This window comes from Grammomys surdaster, unplaced genomic scaffold (genome assembly GCF_004785775.1).
Source record: "Grammomys surdaster isolate TR1022 unplaced genomic scaffold, NIH_TR_1.0 207, whole genome shotgun sequence".
In the NCBI taxonomy this organism is placed as follows: Eukaryota; Metazoa; Chordata; class Mammalia; order Rodentia; family Muridae; genus Grammomys; species Grammomys surdaster.
The window spans coordinates 360,667-377,042 of NW_021604652.1; the positions used below are offsets into that span (position 1 = coordinate 360,667).

A 16,376-nucleotide genomic window follows, 5' to 3' on the forward strand; every position below is an offset into this window, starting at 1 on the left:
TACTTACTGAGGTAGTTTTAAATGTGTATGCAAAGTGTTCCAGAAGAGAAATAAAACAGTTCCTGCTTCTTGGATTACCGACCCCTCTTACTGTTCAGTTTCTACACCTGGACCATTTCTATTTTCATGTATTCTTTTGCCTCCATCAGCCATCCTGAGGTATAGAGAAATGTAATGTGATAGTTTAGAATAACTGAACACACCCTTATCTTGTCTGCTTGTGTTTTACTTCTGATTTATTCAAGAAGAACAAACAATTCTAATTGCATTTAAGATTTTTTTTTAGCTCCAAGTGTTTTTCAATCTTGTTTCTTGGGTGCTGGAGAGATGGTTCAGTTAATCAGAATACTTACAATAAATCCTCAAAAATAAAATAAAACTCAGCTGTTTCTTGGAAGTTTTGATTTCTCATTCTTAGGTGTTCAGTTTATGTGGGATTGCTGCTGTGAGTCTGTGAAAAAGACAAAGAAATCTCCAGGTTCAGGATGTATTCTTGCCCACTGCATGGGCCTTGGTAAGACCCTCCAGGTAAGAGCTATAGGAAATAAACCTATCCATTTTTGTACATATATTGGATTGGGCTGTGTTTTGGGTAGATTGTGGAGATTCAGCAATAAAGAAGAATGAGACAATTCCTTCTCAAGTATTGAATATTGTGGTGGAGAATGAAATTTTAAGAATGTACTTTCTGATACTGTGTTTAAAGGGAGGACTTGAGAGGGCACGCGTCTTTAAAGAGGTGGCGATTGTATGTGCACATACATATATGTCTATAATAACAATAGGGAAAAGGCCATGAATTGGAAAGAGAGCAAGGTAAGGTGTATGTGAAAATTCAGAGGGTGGATAGGGAAGGAGGAAATGATACAAGTGTATTATAATGTCAAATGAAAGAAAAAAAACCCACAGACACTCCTGATAGCATTACAAAAAATAGTGATGTCTGTGCAAAGATGCAGATGGAGTTATAGCAGTATAGTTTGCAGGTATGGCTACTTAGCACTTTGGGGATACATGAATTTAACTTATTTTTCAATTTTTATTATTCTGTGATGGTAATAGGAATTACAAGTCTTTTTTAACTATTAAAACTGCTTCATTTCTTGGGCTGGGTGTAGTATTATATTTTCTTTACTTGTATTTCCTGTGTGTTGGGAATTATGGCCTTTAGTTGGCTGGCTTAGTGTTTAAAGTAAAACGTATTAAGTCATGATAGCTTGGTTGCTTTTTAAAATCTTTTTTGTGGATACTTAAATGAAAATGTAACTTTCTTTGCTTCCTTATAGGTGGTCAGTTTTCTTCACACAGTTCTTTTGTGTGACAAGTTGGATTTCAGTACAGCTTTAGTGGTTTGTCCTCTTAACACTGCTTTGAATTGGATGAATGAATTTGAGAAGTGGCAGGAGGGATTAAATGATGATGAGAAGCTTGAGGTATAATTTAGTAATGTTTCCTATTGAAACAGTAGCATGAGTCACATACGGAAAGAAGTCTTAATTACTAATGCATATTTTTATGGTAATATTCAGAACTTTATTTTTAAAGGTCTCTGAATTAGCAACTGTGAAACGTCCTCAGGAGAGAAGTTATATGCTGCAGAGATGGCAAGAAGATGGTGGTGTTATGATCATAGGGTATGAAATGTACAGAAATCTTGCTCAAGGAAGGAATGTGAAGAGTCGGAAGCTTAAAGAAATATTTAATAAAGCATTAGTTGATCCAGGTAAGTAATTTACTACCAGTTCTGACATTATGAAGCTAGTTGAAAATTTATGTTTATCTTTGTTTCTAATTGAGCCAGGCATGCTGGCACATGCCTTTAATCCCAGCACTGTGGAAGCAGAGGTGGGCAAATCTGAGTTTGATGCCAGCCTTGTCTACAGAACAAATTTTAGGACAGCTAGAGCCAGCTAGAGAAACCTTGTGTTAAACAAACTGACAAGTTAACAAATAGTTGAACACTTACTAATAAGTCGCTGGTGCTAGTTTTTTTTTTTTTGTCCTTCAGGTTTTCTTTTTACTATTAATACTGATAATTTTGTTCCTAGTGCTGCATCTTAGCTAATAGTGTAGTAATTGATCCATTTAACTTATAAGTACGTTCTACCTTTGCTGCTGCTTCATCAGTCCCCTCTTCTTGGATTTTTGTTTTCTTAATCACTGGAGGCATTACCTCACTTTTAAATGAGAAGGCAGATCTAAGAGGAAGCACTGAAAAGATTCAGGAACAAGACTTAGTATAATGTGACAGAGACTCGAGGTCAAGAGACAGATCAACATAAAGCAATGATTAAAAAAACAATCCTAGGAGAAGCTAGTAGCACTTCAGAGGACAGCTAGAGCTCTTTGGGGCCGGGAAGCGGGGAAGAACTGGTTAGCCATGTAAATGCCCTCAATGCTAAGCCTTCTGTAGAGTTAAATGTCACTATTTAGCTTCATAGAGACTAGTTCCAGGCACCAGTATAGCCAGGCTAGGTGTATAGTATCCAGCTTGACCTGAAATGAATATGGGTTTGTTTTTTGGTTAGTTTGTTTGCTTGTTTTTGTTTTTGATGCAGCCTAAATCTAAGTAATGGTGAATCTTTAATAAAATTCTAGATATTGTTTTACCTGATACGATGCTGATCTTATTTTTAAAATGTACTTACTTAGTTTAATTTTAAAGTTATTTTTTCAAAAAAGTTATAAATAAGTGTTTTGTGTGCATGTACATCTGTTCACCATGTGTGTGGCTGGTGCCTGAAGAGGCCTAAAGAGGGAATTAGATCTCCCATAAGTGAAATTATAGATAGCTATGACCTGCCATATACCTTCTAGGAATTGTACCTAGGTTGTTTTTGAAAGCAGCATGTGCTCTTAGGCTTTGAGCCATCTCTTCAGTCTTCTTGTCCATTAATTTTAAAAATTATATACCAAAATTATCTTCATTATAACTTCAACAATACTTTGGTCTCTCCATTATTGTTTTGTTATATGTATTTGTTTGTGACAGGGTTTTTCTGTCTTGCCTAGGCTGGTCTTGAATGCTTGATCCTGCCTCCATTCCTGTCACCTTAAGATTAGAGATAGTTTGAAGTCTCCAGCTGTTTGTATTGAAATGAGTATCTTACAATGTCAAGTATAACATATACCAAGAGTAGTGTATTAAAGCATAAGGTCTAAGATTCAGTGGTAGTAATAATTTATATGTAAATTTCTTTTCCATTAATATGGTCTAAATTTCCATCAGTAGGTTCTAAATTTATTAGAAGAGAAATGTGAAATAATGATTTCTTTTTTTTCCCCTCAAGTGATTTCTATGGTGTGATGTAGATTGGTTGTACCAAAGATATATATGACAGTTGAATATTTGAAAACTTGGTTTGTATAATATATAAGAGATATCCTAATTCAAGCCTAGGGTAAAGCTATATGTCAGAGCCACATGAGCAGTTTTGAGGCATCATAGTCCTAGACAGGAGGTTGTAAAGTAGGAGAAGCAGCTTGTCAGGTCAGAATCTGGAAAGTTGGGAAGATTTTAGTATGACAGTATGGAGTCATTAGTAATGCATCCTGATTTTAGCTCCTCTGGCTTTGTGTTGGTACTTAATCATTTCTACAAGTGGCACAGAGTGACTACAGTATTGCTTTTCATGGTGAGAATTGAACCTAGGGGCACTCTAGCCCTGGCTCTGAGTTTTCAAAATAGTACCAATAGGTGGCATTGTAACATTTTGAAAAAGAAACACTGTAGAATGATACATTTATTTGGCCCTTAATTGTCTTTGAAAAGTGTTTTCTTATTTACTTAAATTGGTCTGGCAGAGTTCTCTTACTTTAGTGATTTTAGAAGAATACTTTTAAGATTTTTAGCTTTAGAAGACAAAAATCTGTGTGTATATATGCTAACAATATTCAAAGCATTGTTGTATTTTAGTAATACTGTCTGCTTCCTTCATTTTCAATAATGCCTTGGACACAGGAAACCTGAAGTCTTTATACTAATGCTTATGGCTTCTTATACTGAAAGAATCCACATTAAGGTTAACAACATGAAAAGATGCACAGGTCAGGATTCAGGAGTTTCTGGGTTGGGCAGATGGTTATCTCCTAGTAGAGTCATACAATGAAAGGTAGCTTCTTCCAGTATGGATGTATAAGTATTGTCAGCTTTCTGGCTGGCTTTGGACTTGGTTAAGTCTCTAGTTCCTGTAGATGTCTCAGAGATTCTTAGCCCTCATACCATAAACAACATTTTAGAATAGATTGTCTGAATATTCTGAAGTTTCTAGATAAAACACACATATCATGCCACATAGAGTATTATAAAATTTCCTTAGGCAAAATTAATCAATCTTAATATTTCCCACCCCACCCCTAAGCATTCGTACGTACGTATACATACATTTTAACAGAGAAGGAGTAGTATAGATAGATGCCTTCCTGCCAATTTGACGTTTTTTAAAAGCAAATGACTTTCATAATGTAAATAGCTATATTGGGTTTTGTTGGGTTCATTTTCTTTCTGATTTGATGATTGTGTGAAAGTTCAGTAGGAATTGTACTTCAAATTTAGAAATTTAATTTTTGTGGGCTACTTTTGCCTAAAAGTACAAATTTCAACACTGTGTTCAGTTGCAGGTATCTACAATCTGAGGACTTGGGGCGGGGGAGGTGGGAGGACCAGTAATCAAGGTGATTCTCCTGTATTTAGTGAATTCCAAGCCAGCCTTGGTATATATCAGATTTTATTTCATATTCTGCTCCAGGGGGAACTTAGATCCTATGGAAGAGCAGCATGTTCTTATAACCACTGAGCCACGTCTTCTTTCAGCCCCTATATTATTTCTTACAGCATTTGATATTCTTATTTTCGTGTATATTTCAACTCTTTGGTGTCTTAGGCAGTAAGTTTCATGTAATCTAATGCCACAATATTGTTTGTAGAGATATTTTTCTTCTAATTGTTATAAATGCTATTATATAATCATTCTAACATATCTTAGTTCTAAAAGTTATTCTTTTAATCCCTTAAAAGATATTTCTTGTATGAAATACTCAAATCTGTTGAGGATAATCTTCACTAGTATTTCATTATCCGTTTTGTATTTTTTGATATAGACTGTAGCCCTGGCTCTCCTAGAACCCTATAGAACAGGTCTGCCTCTGTCTCCTTAAGTGCTAGGACTAAGGGTTTGTGCCACCATGCTTGGCTGTTTTGGTAAAGTCTTTAAGCACTATTCTTCACAGGGTTTCTAGATATTTAGTAGTACTTTAAAATTTGGTTATGGGGACTTGATTAATACTAACTAATGCCATTTCAGTCATGCACAGTGGCACATATAATGTGAATGTGCTTCTAATGATGCTGCTTTATCTTTTTTCTAGATCAGCAGTCTAAAATGACGAACCATATATATTTCCATGAGTGACCTTTTTAGTTTAATTGTTTCTTTTAGTTTCATTTTATTTTAATTAAGTGTTGTTTTTATGTATATTTTTATAGGCCCTGATTTTGTTGTTTGTGATGAAGGCCATATTCTAAAAAATGAAGCATCTGCTGTTTCAAAGGCTATGAACTCTATAAAATCGAGGAGGAGGATTATTTTAACAGGAACACCACTTCAAAATAACCTAATTGAGTGTGAGTTAATATTATGTCATTCTGCTGTAGGATGTTGCCATTGACTCATATTTTTGTAAATTTGGCCATTTATCCTCCTTCTTCTGTTTGTTGTAGTCTGTGACCATAATGTATAGTTGATTCTTCTGTAAAAGAACAACATGCTTTTCAAGTGAAATGCTTTGTAAATATGAGTAGCAAACTACTGTCACGACATATACCATTGTCATTGTTTAGATATAACTAAGGGAATAGAAATACTTAAAGTATCAGAATTCTTTAGTGATTGCTTCAAAATATACAAAATGTATATGTGTTTATTGAAGAGGTCTAATAGGGACATATATCCAGTTTGAAGGAGGTACCAGTGAGGAAAGAAAGACTCCAGTTTTGATAGTGCATACCTCTAATTCCAGCACTGAGGAAGCAAAGGTAGGTAAATCTTTATAAGTTCAAGAATAGCCAGTAATACATAGTGAGACTTTGTCTCCCCCTGCAAAAATCAAAATAGAAAAGAAATGCCAATTTTGAACATTTTGGAAAATGGAGATAGAAAAAAAAGAACTTCCAGCAATCTTTCCTAGAGTGGCATTTGCTCCGACTGAAAACAAGAAGAGTGAAATCCACAGAGAAATGCCTTGTGATGTTCCTTCACTGTCATGTCATCACAGGAGCTTATTTAGGAAATTGCAATTGGCATCATAGAGTTCCACATTTTCTTGTGTGTTAGGCTTTTAATTCGTTCATTTTTTTCTATTTCTCTTCTTTTCTCCTTTAACAGAAATGCTATTTTACATTGTGATTGTGTTTCATATAGGACAATTGATGACACCTTTAAAGACTTTTGCAGCTGAATTAAGAACTGAATTAGCTATATAACTTAACCACAGTAGCCTGTCCTCTATTTGTATTATTTTTATGTGGTACTTAATACTTTATTTGCAAGATGTTCTCACTGACCATAAAAGTCATCATTGCCGTTATGTACACATTACAGTTATATATACTTGTTTTATGTTTTACATGTTATAAATAGTAATTTAGAATCATCTACTTACTTTGTAACCAAGTAGGTCTAGGATTTATGAATGATGTCTTTTAGTTTCTTATATCATTTATCTAGATTTAGATCAGACTTACAACCAGTTTTTATCTTAAAGTTAAATTTCCCCCCTTGCCTTCTTTACTACCCCCCCCCCGCGTCCCTTCCTGATAATACTTCTATGAGATGAGCATTTGGCATTAGAAATATTCTGTAGCGTTTTTCTGGGTCTTTCTATCATTAACATTATTAATGAATTAATGTCTTGTCAGATCATTGCATGGTTAACTTTATCAAGGAAAATTTACTTGGATCCATCAAGGAATTCAGAAATAGATTTATAAATCCAATCCAAAACGGACAGTGTGCAGATTCTACCATGGTAGATGTGAGAGTGATGAAAAAACGTGCTCATATTCTCTATGAGATGTTAGCCGGATGTGTTCAGGTATGGATGTTCCACAGTACCCGGGATAGAGGAGGCCCAGATAAGTTTTAAACTTTAGGTTTGGGCTACTTTGTCTCATTTTCTTTTTTTTATTTTTATAATTATATATCTTTACATTGATTTAAAGATTCACTAGTTATTCACATTTGTAATATTTTTCACAGTTTAAGAACATAGTTGATCTATACACTTTCTTCATGTTTTGCTGTGTTCATGTTTCGATTCACGTTTTTAGAGCAAGGGGTTCTGAAGAAGAGCACAGCTGTTCTGATTAAGAAATTCTTATGAGCTGGGCGGTTGTGGCGCATGCCTTTAATCCCAGCACTTGGGAGGCAGAGGCAGGTGGATTTCTGAGTTCAAGACCAGCCTGGTCTACCGAGTGAGTTCCAGGACAGCCAGGGCTACACAGAGAAACCCTGTCTCGAAAAAACCAAAAAAAAAAAGAAATTCTTATGTATACTTGACATGGTATTCAGAACCTCGCTGTTTGAATAGCTGTAGTAGACACTAGTATGCCTTAGAGGAACTATCTTTAAAGTAAATGTTAAATACTTTTAGGGGCTGGCAAGATGGCTTAGTGGGTAAAAGGTCTTTGCTGCACAAGCATGGCAACCTAAGTTTAATTTCTGGAATCCATGTAAAGTTGGAAAGAGAAAAACCTGCTCTACCAGAGTTGGCCTCTGGTCTCTACATGGGTGCTGTGACATGCACATCATTCATTCATTCATTCAAACTTTCTTCATATGGCCTGTCACAGACACATGCATACGCTCATGCATACACCAGGTTTATTACTTTTGGATACATACTCAACAGGTTAATAATGTTATTAAAATAAGACTGTCGGTGAATTTAAATGTACAGATAGGTAAGTATGTAGAGATGGAGCTGTCAATTCAGAGATTTCAAGATCTATATTCTCTCTTAAGACACTAGATGCTAAAGGTAGCTACAAAAATGTTCTACTAGGACAAAAAAGGCTATCCTTAATATGGCTGGAGTGCTATCATAGCGGACAATCGTGTTTGATCATGTTGGCTATATGTACTATTGAGCACTTGTTACTGTTACTACCCTAGCAGTAAGTTGGTTTTTCTGTTTAAGTAGTTATTTGTATTTAATAATTATTAGCGTGTGTGGGTTTTTTCCTGTCCCTCTAATAAAATTGTTTCATTAGTGTTTTATACATGTCTTAATTTTTAGAGGGCATAAACATTGCTTCATAACTTATTGTTTGGCATACAACTCAGATTGCATTACATTTTGGATTTTGTGGGGTTTTATTCCTTTTTTCCCCTCTTTTGCAATGGGTTTTCTTGATGTATCCTAGGCTGGCCTGGAACCCTTGATGCTTCTGCTTCAGCCTCTCAAGTGTTGGCATCACAGGCATGTACTTTAACACTTTGATTCCTATGATTTCCTATGTGAAAACCAAGTTACTTTTGATAGTATTGCTTTTCACATGATTCTGTGACGTCACCAGTTTGTGCTACTTTTTTTTAAATACAGACAAGACCATCTTGAAAACTTGCATTTTGTTAAGTGATCATATGACCACTTGAATTTAAAAGCTGATGAGCATGTTGCAGTATCTTTTTTTTACTTATGTACCATATTATTTAGTTATATGAAACATGTTGAGTATAATCATGTGATCCATGTTATGAATTGAGAGGGAAAATATTGACTATGTATCTTTCAACTCTAGAAACACAGTTCTTCAAGCAGTTCATTCTGGTTACATATTTAGATCATTGATTTGCATTCTTTGTCTTGTTAATTGCAGAGGAAAGATTATACAGCGTTAACAAAGTTCTTGCCTCCAAAGCATGAGTATGTGTTAGCTGTGAGAATGACTGCTATTCAGTGCAAGCTCTATCAGTACTACTTAGATCACTTAACAGGTAACAAATACATTCCACTGTTCTAATCTTCTCTAGGAACATGTTCTTTTTCTAAAGAATATGGGCTTAGTAGTTTTCCATGTTTTTTTTTTCTGTTTAGTTTTCTATTTGAACAAAATATACTTAAAATTGCAATGTTTATAATTAAAATTCCTATCAATGCTAAACTCAAGGGACAAACTTAAAGCAATAATGGTTTTTGTTTGATTGCTTTGTTTTTTGAGACAGAGTTTCTTTGTGTAGCCCTGGCTGCATTACCACCCCTGGCTAATGAAATAATGTTTAGTAGAAGTGCCTTCACCTTGATTTTCAGTACCCCCTCTCCAAATACACAAAAAAATCCCCTGAAGTCTCTGTATATCACATGTAATTAAGCCTTTAACTTGTTAAGAGTGATTTATGGGGGGGGTGGGTGGAGAGATCGTTTAGTTGTTAAGAGTACTGACAATTCTTTTCAGAGGACCCAGGCTCAATTCCCAGCACCCAAATGACAGCCTACAACTGTCTGTAATTTTAATAAATTCCAGGGAATCTGACACCCTCACAGACATATATGTAGTCAGAATACCAATGTGGATAAAATAAAAAAAATGCATTATTTAAAAAAACGATAAAGAGGTAGTTTATGCCAAGTATGATGGTACAGGCCTTTAGTTCCAGCACTTGTTAGACAGAGGCAGATGGTTCTCTGAATTCAAGGCCAGCCTACTCTACACAGTGACTTCCAGGACAGCCAGGCCTATACAGAGACACCCTATCTTGAACAAAAGTACTGCTGAAGCTTATGCAATAGAGGAAGCATAAAATTCTAGAGCAGTTTTTAAAATATTCAGCTACATTGATTTTGAAAGATATATAGACATAAGTGAGAATCTCACCCAAACACCCATGCCACTGGGCCCATTTTTTTTTTTTTTTTGGTTTTTCGAGACAGGGTTTCTCTGTATAGCCCGGGCTGTCCTGGAGCTCACTCTGTAGACCAGGCTGGCCTCGAACTCAGAAATTCGCCTGCCTCTGCCTCCCAAGTGCTGGGATTAAAGGCGTGCGCCACCACCGCCCGGCCACTGGGACCATTTTTAATGCCCTTCATTTTTTTCTTCTTCTTCAGCCACAAATGCTCAAAAAACACAAAAGGATCTAGTGATGTCTAGAACAGCTTAAGCAGGTTATTAGTGGACTTAAATAACTTGAACAGCATTATAAACTAGACCTAAGACACCCTCATTGAACACTGTCCAACATCTGTAGAACAAACATTCAAGTGCATGTAACATTGTCCAAAATGGACACACACACACACACACACACACACACACGGAATTAGAGAATATGACAAGCCTCATTAAGTTTAAAGGATAAAATAACATAAAACATTTTTATTGTATGTATTTATCATGTGCAATATATTTGTGTCTAGCTACATAGCAGGATTATTAATATAGCTGATCAACTGAACCTATCCTTTTCTCATAGGCTTTGTGTAGGTCAAAGTACTTAAAATGCACTCAGCTTTTTACAATATGCAATATGTTTTAAACTGTAGTACTTCTGCTCATTATTCCGTCTGTGCCCGTTGCCCTCTATCTCTTCTTTTTCTCCACCCCCTGCCTCTGGCAGTTATTCTATATTTGTATGGATTTCAAGTCTTTTTATTTTCTTTCTTTAGTAGAAAGATCATTATTCATCTGTGTGTCTGTCATATTCTCTTCTGCTTCCTTCATGTACACTTTGTACATCCAAAGCATAAGTTTTGAAAAACTCTTTTTGAGTCATCATACTTGGAATGAATTGCTACAAGTCTGTCTGTAGGGAGCAAGGCTTTGTTTCTCTGTAATCGATAAAGGGACCATAGATGCAATTTAGGAAATTTCAAAAATCTAAGGAAAAAATATCTATTTTTGTGACAGTGTCCTTCCCAGTATGAGATAGGCAACAGATTATATAGGTATATTAATAATTATGACTTTGTTGTGACTAAAATCAAGAAAATATTTTATATGTATTACTGAGGTCTTCAAGTGTACTTGCTGTATTTTATTGCTTAATCCACCACTCTCTTTTTAAAGATTTATTATTGCTTACATATATGCATGCAGACCAGAAGAGGGCTCCAGATTTCATTATAGATGGTTATGAGCCACCATGTGGTTGCTGGGAATTGAACTCAGGACCTCTACTAGAGCAGTCAGTGCTCTTAACCTCTGATCCATCTCTCCAGCAAAAGTACATATATTGCTGAGTGTGGCAGTACACACTTGTATTCTCAGCACTCGGTGCTGGAAGTTGGAGGATCAGGAGTTGAAGGCAAGTTAGACTACACATGAAGTTCTGTCCAAAGAAAGAAACAAGTCATACATAGATCTTTACCATATGTTCTTTAATATTCTAATCATTTCTATAAAGTGGGTTTTTCCTAAAATCTTACTTACTTCACGTATTTCAAAATATTAATAGTAAGAAATAAGATTTTATAAGTCTTTCCAGACTTTGAAAAGGTGTGTGTCATAGATAATCTAATACAGAATCACCATGATGGAAATGGAGATTTCTTGTGTTCAACTATAGTTTCTTTTGGTCAGGTGTAGGCAATAACACTGAAGGTGGAAGAGGCAAGGCAGGTGCAAAGCTCTTCCAAGATTTCCAGATGTTAAGTCGAATCTGGACTCATCCTTGGTGTTTACAACTGGACTACATTAGCAAAGAAAATAAGGTAAATCAAGTACCTCAAATTGCTTACATGTTACTTTTTATGTTCTTTATATGAATCAACTTTTTATTTCAATAATTCAGCTTCTTTTATTTTTAGCTCATTTATATGTCTTTTTGTTGTCATTGAGATGGGTATTTACTCTATATTCCAGGATGGCATGAAACTTACTGTGTAGTCCATGTTAACCTCCAGCTTTTGGACATCCTCTTCCTTTTGCCTTCTGAGTATTGGCATTATAGGTGTATGCCACCATGCCTAGCTTATTTCTGTATCTTGAATTCATTATACATATAGGTTCATTAAATGTTTGTGATTTGGGATTTGAACCCAAGGCGCCTGCATCCTCAGTTCTAAATGTTATTGTATTGAACCCCTTTAACTTTTTCAAGGGGTGGTGTCATACGTCTCACTAATTGAGTGCTTGACCTAGTAAGCACAAAAGACTTGGTTTTGATTCCCAGTGACTTGAGAGCACACACTGAAAATAATATAAAAATTTAAAAATTGGACTAGGGATTCAGCTCAGGTATAGTGTCCAGCATGCATGATATACTGACTTGATTTCCAGGACCATACAAACCAGGCAAGGTAGCATGCATCTATTATCCCAGCACTTGGGGAGTGGAAGTAGAAGGATCTGATTTTCAAAGTCATCCTTGGCTGCCATAGGGAATTCATTGACAGTCCATACTACAAGAGACGGGAGTGCCACAAACAAAAGCCTTGCTGGGTGTGTTGACAGTTGGACGGCCGAGGCATCCAGCACTGGGAGGCCAGCCTTGGCTGAGAACTTGTCTTAAGTATTCCTTCAGTTTGATGTAATTTTATGGTTATAGAAAAATGACTCAAGGAGTTCGTTCATACATTAATTCAGTTTCTCCAAATGTTAATATAATGTATAGTTATAGTGACTTATCAGAGCCAAGAGATTTACTTTGCTCCAATACAACAAACTGTTTCCATTGCTTCATTTGTACAATTTCTTCATCTCATCTAAGATCTCCTGTTTAATAATCCTGTTAAATTGCCATTGTGTCTTTCAGTCTTCTATAGCTCCTTTGTCTTTATTTTATATCACGTAAGTGAAATGAAATGTTTGACTTTCCAATATATGTTGAAATGGGCTACTAAAACATGTCTTCTTTTGTCTAGGGCTATTTTGATGAAGATAGTATGGATGAATTTATAGCTTCAGATTCTGATGAAACCTCTATGAGTTTAAGCTCAGATGAGTATGCAAAGTAAATTGAGTACTTTTGTTCCCTATGCTGGTACATTAAAAAGCCTGTGCTTGTGGGTGGTCTTCTGATAATTGGCTTTATTGCCTTACTTAATATGCTTTCCTAACACAAAATTCTCTCTCTCTCTGTTTCTCTCCCTCTCCCTCCCTTTACCCCCCTCCCTCCCTCCATTTTAGAAAGAAGAAACCAAAGGGGAAGAAGGGGAAGAAGGACAGCAGCTCAAGTGGAAGTGGCAGTGACAATGATGTTGAAGTCATCAAAGTCTGGAATTCAAGATCTAGAGGAGGTGGAGAAGGAAATGTGGATGATACAGGAAACAACCCTTCAGTTTCTCTGAAGCTAGAGGAAAGTGAGTGTGCTGACCATTTATTGTGGAACATTGGCTGAGAACATATCAGGTCGTCCACGTTTGTTTTTGTCCTGTTATTCTAGGGAGCTGATGCAAAGGAATTGCTTTGCTTAGGTAGTAAGAAGATGCAGCGTTAGAGCAGATCACTAATGTTTAATTGTAGGCAAGTCAGTTTGCTGTACCTGGTAATTTGAAGGAAAGAAAAAGGAAAGCTAATTGTTTATTTAAATGTATATGCCTGCACCCAACTATTCTGACTTCGTGTATAGCTCTTAAGTGATAATTGAAGTCAAGTTACTAAATTTAGTTTTATAAATGAATGTTAGAACTGGAATTCATGCTAGAATATGTCTAATCTAAAGGCCTCTGTAGGATTTTCACTTATCTACATAGGAAAACTGTAAGCTTTTCAGGTATACATTAGAACGAATTTTAATCATTTAGACTTTTTCCTTTCTAATTCTTCATAATCTATAATTATGTGCTTTGGTTCCCCCTATAACATGTACAGTTCATTTTTCTGTTTTCTCTCCTTTATATGAAAGTAAAAGTTTACTGTCCAGTGGCTTCAGTTTTTCTCCACTTATATATGCTTAAGTGCTAGTGCTTAGCCATTCTGTATTCTTAGTACAAGCTGACTGCATTTAAGAGCTTTAAAGCTGGGACCAGATATCAGAATATTTCAAATATCTTACTTTTAACTGGCTCTAAATATTTGGCACGGGGCCTTACAGAGCAAACCAGTTAAACATCTGTGAGGAGGAAAGCAATGTGGGTGGCAGCTGAGTGATCTTGTGATCAGATAAGCTTGATTGAGCTCAGGTCTGCAGCTGACTAACATAGTGATTCCTCTATAAACGCTTCTCTTTTCAGTACCTCTGTGGAGTAGACAGGTGGCAGCCTAACCACAAACCCTGGATTCTCCAAATCAGGGGAGTCATGAAATTTAAACTACAAAATTTCCCTCTTTCTTCTTCTCTTTGGCTACTCCATCCATTAAAGCAGCTTTATCAGCATTCATCTTCCAAATAGAATTAAAGAGTATTTTCATCAACACAGCACAAACTGTGATGATTATAGAGTTAAAGCAATGAAAAGCTTATGCTATCTCCTACTGTGCTCTCTTCTTCCACTCTCTCTACCTACAGTTCTGCACTCTCTCCCTATATGTGTGTGTTCCTGGGAAGAATATTATTGAAATAGTCTTATTGAACTTCTTTTCTTCTGTTAGGGCTGAAAAGAAAGAATTGTTCAGTGCTTTAAATGAATTACAATGCAAGTCAGAGGAATGGGGAGGAGTTTAAGGGGAGGCAATAGGGTGTAGATTTGATGCATGGATGAACTTCTCAAGGAATAAAATACGAATTTTAATATTTGGCTAACATCCCCTTTATCGTCAGGAAGTGCAGGTAGGGTGTGTACTGGGTTGCTTCTAGAAATATCTAGCTGCTTCCTTTTTTTTTTTTTCTGGTATGCTTTCTATAGTTTCCTCGGTTGTGATACTATGAAGGGCTTGGAAAGCACTGGGCTAAGGTGTAGATGGTTGCATGTTGTGCTTGAAAAAGGACAGAAAAAGTCATGTGTTTCAAAAGACAAGCTCTGACTGCTTATCTAGGGCTTTTGCTTTTTAAAGTTTGTGTGAAGTAAAGTAGAAGTTATTTATATGTAAATATATTTTTTAAAGTTATATACATGCAGAGTTTATCAGAAACATTCTCTTGAGTAGATGTTATAAGAAACAATTTTGTTCTTTAGATTTAAATTCTTTCTAAAGAAATGGCTCAGTGGTTAAGAGTATTGTTCTTTCAGAAGACTAGAGTTAGGTTCCCAGCAACCACATAGTGGCTCACAGCTATCTGCAATCTCAGTTTCAGGTCATCCAAAGCCCTCCTTAGATACTACATGTACACACACACACACACACACACACACACACACACACACAAACACAAACAAGATACAGATAAAATATACACATAAAATAAATGAAAAATTTTCAATAAAGAATATGCCATACGAACTTATCTAGCTGTCACTGGGTAACTAAAATGAAATTCCTTTCTTAGAATGATATATTAATCAGTCAGAATGTTGCTGCATGTGGAATTTTAGGTGGATGTTAAGTATAATTCTCTTGTATTTTTTTTTAAAATAGTATCATGCCTGAATAAGTTGTTTAGATTTACAGTATCATCCTTTTGTATTTTATTAGGAGGAAAGTTTATGGTAAAGAATAGCTATATAATGTAAAAATTATTGACTTAGTATTTTTAAAGTATACCTCATTCATGAATGTCTATATGTTACATTTCCTTAGTTTGGTTGAGTGGGTAGATTTTTCCAGACAAGTCTTACTTTGTAGCCCAGGCCTAGAAATCACTTTGTAGCCTCAAATTTTTGGTAATCCTTCTGCCTCATCTTCCTGACATATTTTTAAATGTATCCCATTCCAGATATGAATATAAACTTTGTGATAGAATTTTCATATTTGATATAAGGATGTATATTATTAGCACAAATACAGCATCTTTGTTTAATTCAACAAATACATTTGAATGCTTGCTATGTGCTAGGTACTATTTTAAACAAACAAAATACATTGAAGGAGTGTACTATTTGTCCAACCAATTGCATAATCTATAAAGGAGAAAGTATATTTGAGCTCACAATTCTGGTCACTAAGTACCCCATATTTGGGTGTCTGTATATAACAGGGGCCTTGTGCTGTTCACCTTGTAGGAAATAAGAGGACAAAGCACAAGTGGGCTCCTCGTAAGCATTCTCACATGTGTCTTCCTGTCAGTTTCCTGAGTTTTATAGGGATTCACCATTATTCTCCCTTAACAACCTAATCATCTCTTAAGAATCAAAACTTAACATGAATTTTACTGAAGACAAACCATGTTCCAATTCACAGCACCACACTGCTGTTGCTTTGCCTCCCCTACACACACACACACACACACACACACACACACACACACACACTCTCTCTCTCTCTCTCTCATACTTTTTTTGTCTCTCTCCCTTACCCCTTCCTCCCTCTGACATTTATTTTATGTGTATAAGTATTTTGCAAA

General features: G+C 35.7%; 1 protein-coding gene across 1 annotated transcript in view; it reads left to right on the forward strand.

The window, feature by feature from the left end:
* The window catches only part of Atrx (ATRX chromatin remodeler), a 126,509-nt gene that overhangs the window by 77,077 nt on the left and 33,056 nt on the right, over positions 1–16,376 (forward strand). The window contains exons 17-25 of the mRNA XM_028771455.1: positions 419–528; positions 1,287–1,433; positions 1,546–1,723; positions 5,486–5,623; positions 6,917–7,092; positions 8,879–8,996; positions 11,576–11,706; positions 12,859–12,947; positions 13,124–13,296. Of these exons, the coding sequence (XP_028627288.1) occupies positions 419–528; positions 1,287–1,433; positions 1,546–1,723; positions 5,486–5,623; positions 6,917–7,092; positions 8,879–8,996; positions 11,576–11,706; positions 12,859–12,947; positions 13,124–13,296 (1,260 nt within the window). The remainder of the gene's footprint in view (positions 1–418; positions 529–1,286; positions 1,434–1,545; positions 1,724–5,485; positions 5,624–6,916; positions 7,093–8,878; positions 8,997–11,575; positions 11,707–12,858; positions 12,948–13,123; positions 13,297–16,376) is intronic.